General features: G+C 37.8%; 1 protein-coding gene across 3 annotated transcripts; it reads right to left on the reverse strand.

Annotated features, from left to right (window-relative positions):
• Nucleotides 1-3940: 3940 nt before the first annotated feature.
• On the reverse strand, nucleotides 3941-15448 carry klhl12 (kelch-like family member 12). 3 transcript variants are annotated; one of them, XM_028453319.1, is made up of 13 exons: nucleotides 15153-15448; nucleotides 14951-15043; nucleotides 13745-13971; nucleotides 11101-11254; nucleotides 10810-11027; nucleotides 10342-10491; nucleotides 9461-9575; nucleotides 9287-9393; nucleotides 9014-9209; nucleotides 7267-7425; nucleotides 7100-7198; nucleotides 5815-6001; nucleotides 3941-4789 (listed from the first exon to the last, which is right to left on the reverse strand). In XM_028453319.1, exons 2-13 carry the CDS (start codon nucleotides 15012-15014, stop codon nucleotides 4663-4665), a joined length of 1803 nt encoding a protein of 600 aa, XP_028309120.1. In that variant the 5' UTR covers nucleotides 15015-15043; nucleotides 15153-15448; the 3' UTR covers nucleotides 3941-4662. The 3 variants fall into 3 exon arrangements, with proteins under 3 accessions (XP_028309120.1, XP_028309121.1, XP_028309122.1); XM_028453320.1 differs by having other exon boundaries at nucleotides 14951-15077; XM_028453321.1 differs by lacking the exon at nucleotides 14951-15043 and having other exon boundaries at nucleotides 15153-15446.
• Nucleotides 15449-16292: the final 844 nt, after the last annotated feature.

The raw sequence follows: 16292 nt of genomic DNA on the forward strand, positions 1-16292 counted from the left end.
ATCCTTCATTCATACATGTATCATCACTGAGCTGCAGTGCACACACTCATCACAGTCTCAGACACAGCCCTTCTTTGTGTGTGTGTGCGTGTGTGTGTGAGGTATGCAGGGGGCCAGGTGAGGGGTCCACAGATGCAGCAGGTCTTTCTATGCTCAGATCACTGTGTGTCGAGCTGTGACTCACATGGAGCTGCTTTTAGGAAAATTAATTATTTAATGTGTAAAAACTGAATATTTTAAGTTTTTTATGCGGGGATACTGGACTCAAAACACCTTTACTTTGTTCTTCTTGTTGTGTACACTAGTTATAATCTATCGATGTGTACGCATCAACGCTTGGAGCCCAATTTTTGATTTGGGGCCCAGGGGAAAAAAAGGCCCCAAAATGAAAAAAAAAACAAAGTTGTTTTCTCATTTATTACAACGGTTAGTGGAAACAAATCATTGGCACACACCAATATATAAATGGGGCCCATTACCCCGTACATGTCACATGGGCCCCCGGGGGCCCCATTTTTTCTCCTCCCTTAGTTCTCCTTAGATCAGAATACAGTTTGGTATAAATACTCTATGAATGAATATGATGAGATGCTCGGAGCCCTTTTTTAAAATGGGGTCCACCCCCCATTTCCGGTAATTTCCAAATTTATGGGAACATAGTCGTGTGATATATTGTTTCAAAGGTAATTCAACGTAGATTATGATTATGCATTGCATAATTCGATTAGGGGTCAAGGGGCCCATCCCCCTTTTTTCGGCAATTTCCATTAAGGATGTTTTCTTATTTACATGTGAGTCAAATATTGTGACAGCTGGTAGTACCGAATCATTGACACATACCAATATATAAATGGGGCCTATTACACCAAATGTACCACTAGGGCACCATTTTTTTACTTGGTGGAAACGAGTCATTTGACTGAATTCTCAGTAACGTGGTACGTGCCTGGCCGTAGTTCATCAGAACTCGTTTATTTAATGTGTCAACTGAATCGTTTAGTTGGACTTTCACAGGTTTCACGACTAACGCCGTTACAGTCCAAACACTGAGTATGACACACATTTCATTGAAGCGCTCCAAAGGCTGATACTTCCTCACAGCGTTCATCTTACCTGTGCTCCAAAACAAAAGATCAATATCTTCATAAAGGCCAAAGCTCCTCTGGTACCTGTGCCCTGTCATGTTTGTCCAGCTGAAAGCATCAAAAACAAGGAAAGGATTACACATCACAAAGGTCATCAGTAAAAACATAAAAACATGTACCTAAACAAGTAGTTCAACGATAGTAACAATACCATGTGATTAATAGCAAATACTGGATCAAACCAGGATCAAAATCAGCTTCACATTCAGGGATTCAAGGATTTTTATTTATATGTAATTAAATAATGTCCCTAAGTTCCCCGTTAAGCCCTTAAATAAAAAGTGGAGTAAAGAATAATAGTATAAATTAATACAAATTAAAAAACAACAGTAATGTAAATAGAATATATACAAAAGTAATACAAATATAGTACAAAAATAATAATACAATATACAAAATAAAGTAATAAAAATAGAAAACATCAGTCATGTAAATAGAATATATTCAAAAGTAATACAATAATAATAATACAATGATAATAATATAAGCAATAGAACCCCAACAGCAGCAGCATTAAATACCAGGAGTTTTTCTCCTTATGGTGAAATAACGGCTCAAATCTTGTCATAATCTGAATATTCTGCTCAATGCTATAATTTAAAAATGGTAAAAATATTGAACTTCACAGCCATACACTGTATGCCTCTAGTGCCCCCTAGTGGATCATTGCAACTCCTAGTAATGTGACAATAATCCTGATGTAATATAAAATGATTAAACTAACAGAAAAAAGTGATTTCCTGCAAGTCTGTGTGATTCCTTTTGTGGAAAAAACACCTTTTATGTTTAAAGTTGTGATTGTGATGATAATGTGGAGCAGATGGACCAAAAAATAAAGAAGTTCCTTATTATTTAAATTTTAATTCTGTCGAAGGAATATGATTATCTAGTACACTATGTTACATAGAATGGTATTAAAATATTTTTACATTACTTTAAAGTAAAAAAAAAGGACAAGCCTATGAATTACATTTAAAAGTTGGATTTTGACGTTATACAACAAAATATAAGATTATTATTTACAAAAACTGACAAATATACTAATAAAAATTTTGATTTTAAACACAGAAAACTTGTGAAATATAATCAAAGTATATTAAGGAAATTAATTATTCCTGTTTGAAGGACACAACAAATGTATTTTGATTACACTAAAACCATAATTTAATGAACGTTGCGTGATTAATATGATTAATGTATTGCAGCTATTATAAAATAAGGTTGTTAATAATCCCTTATACGTTGAGCCATATATAGTTTTATCATTGATCTCATTTAAATGCTGCCATGCTCTGTGTGTCTGCATATGTACATTTAGTCATAAAATTATGACTGTATTCTCATAGAATTGTGACTCATTTAACAAACCTAACATACTTTTACATTGTCAAACACATTGTAATCAAATAATTCTTATATGATTTAAGTTCACATTGTAAATATATTATACATTTAAACAAGATTTATTCATTCTTAAATTAAATCATTGTTTATATTTTAACCATGTCGGTATTCTGTAAAAGTCTAGCTTTACCTTCAGCTCGGCGTCGTTATGAGAGTCAAATACTACGCAGGATTTGGGCATTATATGATAAAAATCAGCCAGAATGTAAAATCAGCGGTAAATAGCGGTTGTCAGGCAAATGTTTACCCCTCTTAAAATGGCGGCACGCGTTGCTAAGTCAAGTGCTGACGTCAAGCAAAGAGGTGTATTGTTTCACACAACAAATATTGACTTAAAAAAGTATTTATTGTCATAATAAAGGAGTTTTCCCCTCACAAATATAGACTTTATTCTCAGAGTGAACTTATTCCACATTGTGGCACTAAAACGTACAAATTAAATCAAATGAGGAAACGAGGTGTAATGTCTGGCGCTGCAATCACGAAATGTGACGGGTCACCAATGTTGTTGTAGCACCTAGCGATGAAAACCAACATGCTTTTAACGCATTAAGATGTCAACTTTTATCAATTAGTTGACATTGTGGAGTAGTAACGGCACAAGAACCAAATGTAACTATATGAAAACAGTCTCAGATTAAATGGCGTTTAAAATCATAAGTCAGCCATCTTCAATTTATGATTTGACTCGATATTTTTTTTTTTTTTAATCAGACAAGCTAATATATAACTTAATAATACAGTTTAAAGTTCTTACCAAAAACTCAGGTATAAGTGGTGAGAAACTGTTCCAAAATGTCCATTTTTAGTTTTTCAGAAGGAAGAGCAGCAGCTGCTCCTGTTATGAAGTAACTGTTACTAATGGACCCGTTAGCATTAGCATTAGCTTTAACTAACCCGAGTTTAGCAGTTAGCTTAGCACGGTGACAAAGTAAAGACACCAAAAAACACAGATTAGAAAATATTAATATTTAATGCTCTATTCAAAGTGATTTTTTTTTTTTTTTTTGGTAAATATTATATATTAAAAAAAAAAAAAAATCTATAACAAGCATTGAATCACAAAATAAGAGGAACAGACATGTAATGATAAAAACAGACAGTCAACATCAACAATGTGTGTCCCACAATTATTGCTTTGGTATTTTATTGTGAAAAAAAAAAAAAAAAAAATGGTAAAGGAAACAAAACATCCACTTCCTGTGTTTCAGGTACTGCCATCAAATGAAATATACAAAGTCTGGTCTGAAAATCAATTTAGAAAAATTATTTTATTTATATATGTAACTCTTACATTTATTACAAACAGTTTTTCCCACAGTCATTTCTTTTTTTACTTTGAGACACTACAGGGCTGTGATCCACTGAGTCTTAAAACAAAAGTCCAACAACACATTAAGTCTTTATTTATTCACTCCTTTAGTCGACGGTGATGTTTAAACTTTCATTACAAACACGTCCAAAGCTCAACGCTGAGGAATGAAAGAAAGCATCACATGCATCTCCAAATAGTTACACATCAGCAATAATAGCAAACAGAAAAAATGAAAAATAAAGTTCACATCTTTTAATAAAGATACTCATCTCTAAATATAAATAAATGATACATACTAAATCTGTTGTACTAAAGTCAATCTAAAAGCAGTGAACATGAAGAATTACAAAAGGTGGATGAATGAGTGTGAATTTAAACGGTGAAGCTGTCGGAGTCGATGAGAGGCAACGCGGACATCCACACTTCGACAAAGGCCGAAGTTATAAGGCAACTAGCAGCAACTGGAGTTTGGACTGTGCTCCATCCCTCACTGGTGGTGATGAGGAAAAATATATTGCACTTTGAGAACAAACCGACAAAACGATCTCACACACACTCACACAGGTGTACGACGAACACGAGAAGCACTGACGACTCATGCAAGTGCTGACTGGGCTCCTCAGAGGCCTCTTTTGAAATGACGTCGCGTGTTTCCTGTTTTTTGTTTTGGGAGGACCCTCCTTGGGGGGGTGGCGCCCACACTGTAGCACATGATACGGATTTCTGAATTTGCATACTGGCGTACAGACATGTCCCTTTAGGGTTTGTAGCTGCCTCTCCTGAGTTTCTTGGCAAACGTCACTTCTCTCGTAGCACGCAGACGCCGGCGTCGCACCGCTGGGTCGCCATGGAGGTCACGACCTCCCACGAGTCAATAACTGGGTCATAACATTCAATACTGCTGAGGAGGGAGTTCCCATCATATCTGCAATATCAAAAAGGAACAGAGTTAAAAACTAGTAACATACAGTAACTCTACTAGGGCTGGACGATATGGAACAAAACTCATTAATATTTTTTCACAAAATGAGACATTTACGATATATTCTTAATTCAAATAAAGTCCTACAAGAAAGATAATTCAAGTAAAATTTACTGATGCAAAATGTAACACAAGCACATTTATTAACAAAAAGCTACAAAATATTAGCCAGTTTTGGCTTTTTCTCCTCTAAAGCACAGGTTCTCAAACTTGGGGTCAGAAGCCCATTTAGGGTCATGAGACACTGGAAGGGGGTCGCCAGATGCCTTCAAGAAACTAAGAATATTTTCTGAACATTTTGAGCTATTTTTTGCTTATTTTTACCATTTTTCTGCAACTACACCAAACTCACCATATTTTAACCTATTTTCATCACTTTTTCTTGCCATATTTTTGCTCCTTTTAATGTTACATTTCTCCCATTTCTGACACTTCATCATCACATTTTAATGACTTTTCTACACATTTTTTCCACTTCCCAGACATGTTCAGCACTTATAAACCCTTTCCACCACTTTTACACCTAATGTCACATATGTTGACCATTATTGTCACTTTTAACCTCTTTTCACCAGATTTCATCATTATTTTTTGCCAATTTAACCACATTCACCATTTGTTATTCCCATTATTTGCCAGTTTAAACTAATTGTTCCAATATTGACACTTTGAACCCTTTTTACCACTTTTTCTGTCTATTTTTGTCCACTCTAATTTGCAACTTTTAACCAATTTCTGTGGTTTTTTAAATCCCATTTCACCACATTTTTGGTCACTTTGAACCATTTTATTAGTGATTAAAACCCCCTTATAGATGGTCCTGTCTCCATATGATATATTCGTTATATATAGCAAATATTCATTTTCTATAATGCCAAAATAGAAATCTCGATATATCTTAAACCTCAATATATTGCCCAGCTCTACTCTCTACATAACTGACGTGTGCATGTTGAATGAATCCTCACCCAGCGATGGCGTACAGTCGTCCACGGAGAACCGTGGCTCCTACGTAACATCGAGGCGTGGTCATACTGGCGACTGTGGTCCAGTAATCTGTTCTGATGTTATAAACCTCCACTGAGTCCAGGTGAGAGACGCCATCAAAGCCTCCGACCACGTAGATGTGGTCGTTGAGTAACGCCACTCCAGCTCCTACAGAGAGGTCAGAGTGAGGGGACGCACACCCACACAGAGCTCCGGTTCATCTGCTCTGTTCTCATTAAATGCATCCTCCACTGTTTTCAGAAATGTGTCCTTAAACCTTTAAAATGTCTTCATTAGTAGATCTATATCTAACAAAACACATTATTATGACCCATGTTCATTTAATAACCTTTAAAAACTACTTTACAGTTTTAGATCCTGTGTTCCTTCATCTTTAAATCATGTGATTGATGATGTCACACGGCCCCACTGCCTGTAAACATCTCGTTGTTTTCTATAAAAGTGAAACATTCAGCCTGATTTATAGATCATTTAACAGCTTTTTAAATTATTTAGTAGATTTTTCAGTCACAATAACAACTTGTGTTGCTTTTAGTTGCTCTAAATAATCAGGAAGAATTGAAGATGTCAATGTAAACATCTTTTATTTACAGAAAGAGGATGAAAACAGTTGTGACCACAGGGGGCGACAATTCCAACTCTAACTTCAGCCACTAGAGCGTGTCAGCACACTGTTTAAGGGAGAGTAAAGGTCCAAAAGGAGAGCTCTTCCTCTCTGCTTCATTGTTTACTACCACATCGCAGACTGAACTATTTTCACAGATTTTTTTAGGTCACAACTGTTTTGTTCTGTAAACAAAAGAGGTTTACATTGACATCTTTAACTTTTCCTGTATTTTTAGAGCAACCAAAAGCAGCAGAAATTGTCTTTGTGACTGAAAAATCTACTAAATTATGTAAAAAGCTGTCAAATAATCTAAAATCAGGCTGAATGTTTCACTGCAATAAAAAACAATGGGATGTTTACAGGCAGTGTGACATCATTAATCACATGATTTCAAGATGGAGGAACACAGGCTCTAAAACTGTAAAGTAGTCCCTGTTCAAAAGGTTATTAAGAGAATATGGTGCATAATAATGTGTTTTGTTAGACATAGATCTACTAATAAGGACATTTAGAAGATTTTGAGGCTAACTTGTAAAAACAGTGAAGGATTACTTTAAACTAAGAGACAAACCAAAGGACTAAGTAGTTTAGTTAGTGACTCAGCATTACTTAGTATATGAACACAAGTCTCCACCCACCTGATCGTTTGGTGGCCATGGGTGTGACACTGGTCCAGTGTCCAGTGTGAGGGTCGTAGCGTTCCACTGAGTTGAGGATGTTGAGTCCGTCGTATCCTCCTGTGAGGAGGTCACAGTGGGGTCATGATGAGGAACATCTAAACCACAGCAGAGTGTGTTCTCCAAACCTAAACAGTAGATGAGTCCACTGGCCACCACCAGACCAGCTCCTTCTCTGGCCGTCTGCATATCTCCCAGCATGCTCCACTGGTCTATGTTGGGGTCGTATCTCTCCATGCTGGTGTGGCGTCGGCTACCGTCAAAGCCCCCAGCGACATAGATCATGTCTGATTATAGGACAGAGTTAATAAGTTAAGCGTGTTCCTCATTCTAAAATGCAAACGTTTCCATAAAGAACGACTCAGGATGATCTGATCAATCGACCAATAACGGTAAAAAACAGAACATCTGCTAAAGTCTCTAATACCAGTCGCTACATCTGTCACATGTCACTGTGTGTGATAAATAAAGAGTTGCAGGAGGAGAAAAAACTCCTTAAATGTAGAGACAAACACAGCACGACTTTCCCTCATTTCTGGGAGATTGTGCATGATTTACATCATCAGGGAAACACTGATGATATGTGGGAGACTCCCGTACCTTGTGGGGTACTTAGGATGTCTGCATCCATACGCTTTCACATGCTTACTGCACATAAAACTCAAATAAAAATGAATGCTTTTTTAAAAAAAACCAGCGAGTGTCTTAAAAATTTACTTTTGCTTTTTTTGTTTGTTGATTTTAATCCTCTGAGGTTTGCAAAAGTAAGGGTTCCCAGAACCTCAATTTGTATTTAGTTTTTTTAAGAAAAAAAAGAAAATAATAATGATAATAAAAAAATACATTTGTATTTTTTCCTCATTTTGATGCCATTTATTGGAGTATCTTTAAATAATTTATATCTCTAGAATCTTTCCAATCTAAGCTAAAAGGTTACACATAAATGCAATCTCTTTATTATTATATTTAGTAAATAAACACAACCTCTGAACCTGGTTCCAGTTTTTTCTTCCCACTGTCACTAAATACAGTAGTTGTTCATGTGTATCTTGTTGGGTTCTTTCTTTCTTTCTCACGATGGACTTTATATTAGATGATTTTGTTATAATTTGCACTATATAAATAAAGTTGAGAGAAAACACATTGATCAAAAAATATTTCTGAAAGTAGAAAATGAAACTGAACACTCCAGTAGTGATTTGAACATTTTACCTGTTTTACTTTTTGAAATATGATCATTTTTATGAACAGAGTGCAGAGCTTTGATCACTAATGCTAAACCAAAAAAAACTCAAACATGAACTAAATATTTATCAATAATATTAATGTTTCAACTACATCTTTTATATCTACATTTGATCATAATTATTGAACATTTGACACATTGGAGGCACAAAGCTGCTGGTGAATGATTCATTTGTTATTGTTTGCACACACGGACTCACACAGTCTCTAAGTTCTCTCACCACAACTCTGCCGTCACACAGGAAGTTGCGTGTTTTGCGCTGCACGTAGCGTTTACGTGATGATGTCACTATAGCGTCATTTTGGAACGTAAAATGGAGGCAAATGTCTGAGTTTTCTGTAGCAAAAAAAAAGATAATTCCAGCTGCTCTAGTTTGTATTTGACATGTGTTTATGCAGAACGATGCATGCAGAGGGGATGGGGGGGGGGGATGGGGGGGTGAAGGTTCATCTTCTCAGGGTTAAACAACATTTGTCGTAGCTTGTTGTGAACAACGTTTTAGTACAGTGAGATGTGATGCCCCATGATGAATTAAAAACACTAATTTCTAATTCATCATGTGATCTGATTTCGTCTCCCGTCTCATATCTGTGATCATGTGATCGTAGTTAACAGTGTGTAACTCTGACCTCCTAGCGTGGTTGCTCCAGCGAGCCCTCTGCGTACGTTCATGGTGGCGACCGTGTACCAAACGCCATCCTCGTCCGCTGTGTAATCCAAACACTCCACTGAGCTGAGCCTGGAGCGTCCGTCGTAGCCTCCGATCACGTAGACACGGTCGTGTAGAGACACCGTGGCCACGTAACGCCTTTTACGGGCAATATTCTGTTAGGAACCGTCCTGTTAGTGGTCATTACATCAGGTAAACCAATGAGAATGCAGAGAACCATCCTCCAACTCACAGGAAGAAAGCTCCATTCCTGAGTTTTAGGATCGTATTTCTCCACGATGTCTATGGGTGACTGTTGACTACCAAAGCCTCCGATCACCAGCAAGACTTCTTTGGCCCCTAAAGACACCAGATAAACTCAGTCTAGTTCAGGGATGGGTGTCTTAGCCAATCACAGAGCTCCTACCTAAGCGTGCCTGCGTTCGCGGCCCCTGCATCTCACTCCTCAGCTCTGGTCTCAGGTGGAACTTTTTGGCTTCATCAACGAGGTCTCGACAAGGAAGGCTGCACCGGATCAGAGGCTGAGACACACACACACATTCAGCAATAACTTTAACACACACACTTACAGCACAACAATAGGTTTAACTACACAAACAGAGGAGAGGGAGTTCCAGAGTAGTCCTCTTGGGGTTTGTTGTCAGACATTATTCACATTTAATAGAAATGTTAAGTAGCCATCAAGTGCTTCACATATAGAGTTCTGAAACCTGAACCTCCATCATATAAAACCACCTGGATCCTTAAAGTTTATGAAATGGAACAAATTACTTAAGCTTTACGGCTTCAGAAGCAACAGTTTTTAAAAAGGTGAGCGCCTGTTATGCTCTTAATATGGCAGTAATATAGAGTATTAATGTACATCTAATCAATAGTAACTCTACCAAAGACATTTATATTACATTCTTAAACTAAATAAGCTGGAACCCACCTTTTTAATCTATTATTGTTTTTTCCCCAATGTATTTATTAATGTTTAAATATTTATATTTATCTATCTATCCACACACACACTCCCTTCCGTATTACTCCCACATCATTCATATATTTTACATGTCTCTCTTCCTCATACTGGTCACATGGTCACATGGACTATATGTGTGAAAGCACCCTTAGTGTCACTGATGGATTAGAATTTTTCAGTAATCGGTTGCTACTGTCTTTGTAAAGCAAAGGTGTGCATAGCTGTGGATTGGGGCAGGGGGATTAAATTAAATTATGATTTAATCATATTTGGAAATATGTTGGTGATGAAAGGTGAGCGTTGACCCCACGCGTTCGTCTCACCTCAGCATCGATGACGTCTGTGATGTAACGTGGCGTTAACAGAGGCATACGAACAAACTCCAGCATGTCAGGAAGGTAGGGTTCACGCTCCTTTCTGTTGTGTTTGACCCAGTTTAACACGGCCTCGAACACTGGTTCCTCTGAGTCCACCTGCACGCACGCACGCGCGCGCGCGCGCACACACACACACACACACACACACACACACACACACACACACACACACACACACACACACACACACACACACACACACACACACACACACACACACACACACACACACACACACACACACACACACACACACACACACACACACACGCACGCACACACGCACGCACACACGCACACACGCACACACGCACACGCACACACACCGTCTAATGTACGTTATCTCATCTCCACGGTGTTTTCTAGAAACAGATCTTTTTTGCTGTGTCATTATGAAGCTTTGTCGTTCCTCACCTGGATTTCGTCACACTTGATGAGCTTCTCCACCTCGGTCTGGTTCAGCAGCATGAACTCCTCGTGCTGAACCACCTCAGAAAAGTGTTTCTGTGAGAACAGCTCGGCCGCCTGCATCAGTTCCAGACAGTTGTGAGTTTCAGCGAAGTCTCTGATACCTAAACAGTTGGACGGGTCGAGCTGACTCTCTAAGAAGTCACAGCAGGCTCTCTTCACTCCTGAGGAAGCAGAGAAACAATGTGTAGGGGATTCCTGTGAAACAGCAGCAGCCTCGTAGCCTCGTCTACAAACCTTTGAGCTGAAGCAAACATGCAGCAGGGAGGAGCTCCTGAACGTTCTCCACTGTGACCAGAACCGTCTCTGTGTAAACAAAGTCCAACAGGATCTCCATGGTGGAGGCGTTGAGCCCCTGGATGTCCACGAAGGACTTCCCCTTCTCTGCCAGCTACAGAACAACAACACCACCATCAGGGATACGTTTCAACTCTTCACTAAAAAGCAGAATCAACACATATCACAGTGAGGACCACAGGAATGTGATTGTATCTGATCTGAGGGTCACATGATCAACATTCATGTTAGCATTAGAATAACGACAAATTACAGCAATAACAGGAAACAACAAAAGACCTAAAGCAGAGGTTCTCAACATTTTTTTTGTTGTGACCCCATTAATAGGTGGTGCTACCCGACTCAAAACACCACTCAATGTTGTTGTTGTTGTTTACACTAGTTTAAATCACTCCTCTGTTATTTGTGAACGGATCGAGCTGATATTTGGTACTTATAATCTATAGATGTGTACGCATCAACGCTCGGAGCCCAATTTTTGATTTGGGGCCCAGGGAAAAAAGGCCACAAAAGGAAAAAAAAAAAGAGCCAAAGTCGATTTCTCATTTACTTGAGAGTCAAATATTACGATGGTTGGTGGAACTGAATCATTGGCACATACTAATATATAAATGACTACTCCTCCGTTAGTTCTCCTTAGATCAGAATACAGTTTGGGATAAATACTCTATGAATTAATATGATGAGACGCTCTGAGCCATCCATCCATCCATCCATCCATCTTCTCCCGCTTAGCCATTTCCGGGTCGCGGGGGCAGCATCCTCAGTAGGGAGGCCCAGACTTCCCTCTCCCCGGCCAATTCCTCCAGCTCTTCCGGGGGGACCCCGAGACGTTCCCAGGCCAGTCGAGAGACATAGTCTCTCCAGCGTGTCCTGGGTCTTCCCCGGGGCCTCCTTCCGGAGGGACGTGCCCTGAACGCCTCACTAGGGAGGCGTTCAGGGGCATCCTAATTAGGTGCCCGAGCCACCTCATCTGGCTCTTCTCAATGCAGAGGAGCAGCGACTCTACTTTGAGCCCCTCCCGAATGACTGAGCTTCTCACCCTATCTCTAAGGGAGAGCCCAGCCACCCTACGGAGGAAACTCATTTCGGCCGCTTGTACCCGTGATCTTGTTCTTTCGGTCATGACCCAAAGTTCATGACCATAGGTGAGGGTTGGAACGTAGACCGACCTGTAAATAGAGAGCTTCGCTTTTTGGCTCAGCTCCCTTTTTACAATGACGGACCGCTCTGAGCCCTTTTTTTAAAATGGGGTTCACCCCCCATTTCTGGTAATTTCCAAATTTATGAGAACATAGTCGTGTGATTTATCATTTCAGTGGTAATTCAATATAGATTATGATTATGCATTGCATAATTTAATCTTTTTTCGGCAATTTGCATTTCCTTATTTATAGGTGAGTGACAGCTGGTGGTACCGAATCATTGACACATACCAATATATGAATGGGGCCCATTACACCAAATGTACCACTAGGGCACCAGCGGACCCCCGGGGGCCCCATTTTTCCAATGACTACTCCTCCGTTATTGCTTGTTGAACCTGGGTGTAATTTGACATGGATATTCTATGAGAGGATGTCTAGAGCCACTCTGAGACCTTTTTTCACTCGGTGGAACCGAGTCATTTGTCTGAATTCTCGGGAACGTGGTACATGCTATTCAGTGCTGAGACGTTCTGAAGGCTCGGCCGTAGTTCATCCAAACTTGTTAAATCACAAATTTCTGACTTTCTCCTCTAAAATTAGTTTTTTGATGATGTTCGTTATACTTTGTTACAAATAAAGAATAGCCAGTATTAGTGCACAATATGTGTCAGCTCAGATATTTTTATGCTGCATTTTATTTTAACTAGATTCATATTTGAGAAAGTGAAAGTTTAGAAATAGAGTTTTGAGATTGTGTTTTAATTAAAAAATAATAAATATTTAAGCTCTTTGAGCTTTATATTTGTGTGATATTATGTTTTTTTTTTTAATTGAGCAAAATAGATTAAAAATAAATAATTTAAAATGTAAATTTAATGAAAATATATATTTTCAATCAGTAATTTTTAAAATTGTATTTATTACTAAACATTTCAGAACAATTTATTTTCAGATGACCCCACATGGGGTCATCACAAGGTTAAAAAACATTCTGGTCCAAATATTTGTATTATTTATTGATAATTCTTGTCATTTTGTGTGTTTTCCTATCATTTTGTGTCTTTTAGTAGTTATTTTGTGCTTTACATGATTATATTGTACAACTGTTAGATCTAGTGTTAGGAATTAGAAGCACAAGCGCCTTCATATTTAAATTGGATGGGTGGAAAATGTGATTTATCTTATCGTTTCATTATGTAAAATGTATTAAATCAAGATGTCTTCATATAACATGTGAGGTCATGTTTAGTATCACTTGTAAAATGATTTGTTTTGGTACGTTTTATGTGAAAATTGGACTAAAACCTGCAAATAAAAAGGAATTTTCTTAAATCTTTGACATCCTGAACCTCGGCTGAGTTACTGTCTCCGTCTCGTTTTGTATCTAACATCAGTTAAAACTTCCTTTAAGTGTTAAACACAGACTGTGGTCGTACCTCACTGGTAAACATGGCACAGAAGTAGTCGCTGCAGGCGGCCAGGACGATCCGATGAGCGGGAAAGTCATTGTTCTCCACCCTCAGCGTGATGTCACACAGCGTGTTGCTCTTACGTAGAGAGTTCATGGCGTTGAGGATGGATTTGGCGTGAGAGTTAGTCATGACGTCTTTGGGAGCCATGCTACCTGGAGAACTCCTCGAGGACCTCAAACCATCCAAGGAATCTGAAACCAACAGAGATCAGACATTAGGAGACACTTCTCACTTTACTTTAAAGAAAGTCTGTCAATATGAACAACAAAGAGCTCGACAACAACTAGGACTGGGTGATCAATTTTGTTTATATGAATATGGCTTTATTTTAAAGTGACACCAATCATGTGAATGCTCTTTAGATGATCGTTCTAAAGCTAATAATAAAACCATTACTTAATTTTTAAAAAAATCATTTTTAGCCTCAAACACATGTAATTATGCCTTTATATGTGGGCGAGGCCATTTTGGCCAATAAATGAAACCTATATATACAGACAAGTACATTTTCCACCCTCTATACAGACTCAAAGTGCAGTATGACGAATAAATATGTTACTTTGTTTAAAGAAAAAATATTTTTGTGGGTATTTATATTAAATTTACAGAAAAAGATAATTAATCTAAATAAATGTATTTACAGGCAAAATCATTTGTATTTTCAATTTTATGAATTTTTATGATTTAATTAACAAGCAGGATTATGTTTTTTTTAAAAACAGAAGGATCTGAATATTATAGCCTATATAAATTGAATTGAAAGATTGATTTAAATAATAATAATAATTATTATTATTATTTTCATGGATATTTAAATATCCAAAAACTAATGTTGATAATCTAAAAAAGCAATTTACAAGCAAAATGTCATGTTTTGAGGTCTGAAAACTACAGCCTATATAAATAAGTACATTTCACATCGATTTCACATTTTTTACCGATTCAAAATGTGCCCAAAACATCATTTTAACGAATATTTATTTGTGGGTTATTTACTTTAATTCACTAAAAATATCGTATATTTAAAACCAATTAAAACGATTTTTGGACAGGCAGATTTTCGGGCAGGATTCGTGGGAACAGAGGACCAGATCGTTAAACACTATTAAAGTATTGTTTTTATGGACATATTGACCATTAGTCTGACTATTATTAGTTAGTTGGACTTACCGTTGAAAGATTTGAACACTTTTTCCACCACTGGGAGGCAATAGTTATAAGTGCAGCTACACATGAGCGCGCACGCGCAGCAGCCACCGACAGCTGGAGGTTAAACAACGAGCAGAAAAATCCACAGCTGCACAAAGTCAGCCAAACACAACACAAGCAGCGACACACAAACACAACAGTGGCTCAACGAGTGTCATGGTACCTGTCGTAAAGGCTGATTCTACGCTTAGCTAAAGATGCTAACGTCAGTAGCACCACAGTCCGTGTCCGAGGTGGAGGAAAAAGCCGTTAAACTACGTCTAATCCATGGCGAACTGAGCTCTGAGAGTCCGGGCGACGCCTCCAGGAGGACCGAGGGGCCTGGGGGTCAAAATAGCCTCATAATATCGCTTTTTATGCTGTCATAGCATGAAAAAGCTCCACAGATGGACGTAAACACACCGTTACGTACTATGCGTGCGCGCACCCCGAAACTTCTGTGGATCTTGAGTGGAAGGGCTCGCGGGAGCGCGCACAGAGAACAAACGTAATTTGGTTTTATTTAATCTTTCTTTTTCACAAGAACAAAAACCTATATTATGTTCTTAGTTTGGTCCAAAGCAGTAAAATAAAAAACAACAAAGAAGATGCATTTAAAATGTTTATTTATTTTATTCATTTCAGAATATATTTGAACAAAACATTTACCCAATTTCCTCAAAGATACTAGTACAATAAATCATTCCTCATACTTGCCTACTGACGTTAGTCTGTACAAATCCAGTGCTTTTATTCTGAAAGGCGGCCGTTTTTCTCCACACTAGAGAGCAGTAGTTTTAGTTATTTTCAAAGCAGTTTTTTCAATTGACAAGAACTTTTTTTTTTCTCATACTAAAAATAAATGTGTGGTTGTTTGTTTGTGACAATGACTCACTGTGTAATATTTTCATTTCTCCAAGGACAGAAAAGGCACCCATATAAATTAACATCCTTGATTTACTGTGTATCTGTGAATAATTCAATTCTGTTTTCATTATTAGGACTTTAATAACTCAAGATGTTCTATATTTAATAACTTTGACTTGCTGTGAGAATATTTTCATTTTCCCAGTGACAGAAACATGGTATTTATTTTGTACAAACTGCTTTTACATGTGCATTTATTCTGCTCAGCAATCCTCTGTAACTCATAACTGACTTTGTTTTCATCATCAGATCAATTAATCTGAGCTTAAACGAAGGTCTGACTTGTAAAGATGCTCATGCTAAATTAGCAACTTTTTGCCTGATTTAGCAACAAACCACATATAAAAAACGTATGTGAATTTTTTTATGTCACTTTTGACCAGATTTACAGCAATAT

The sequence above is a fragment of the Gouania willdenowi genome, chromosome 7 (assembly GCF_900634775.1).
Source record: "Gouania willdenowi chromosome 7, fGouWil2.1, whole genome shotgun sequence".
In the NCBI taxonomy this organism is placed as follows: Eukaryota; Metazoa; Chordata; class Actinopteri; order Blenniiformes; family Gobiesocidae; genus Gouania; species Gouania willdenowi.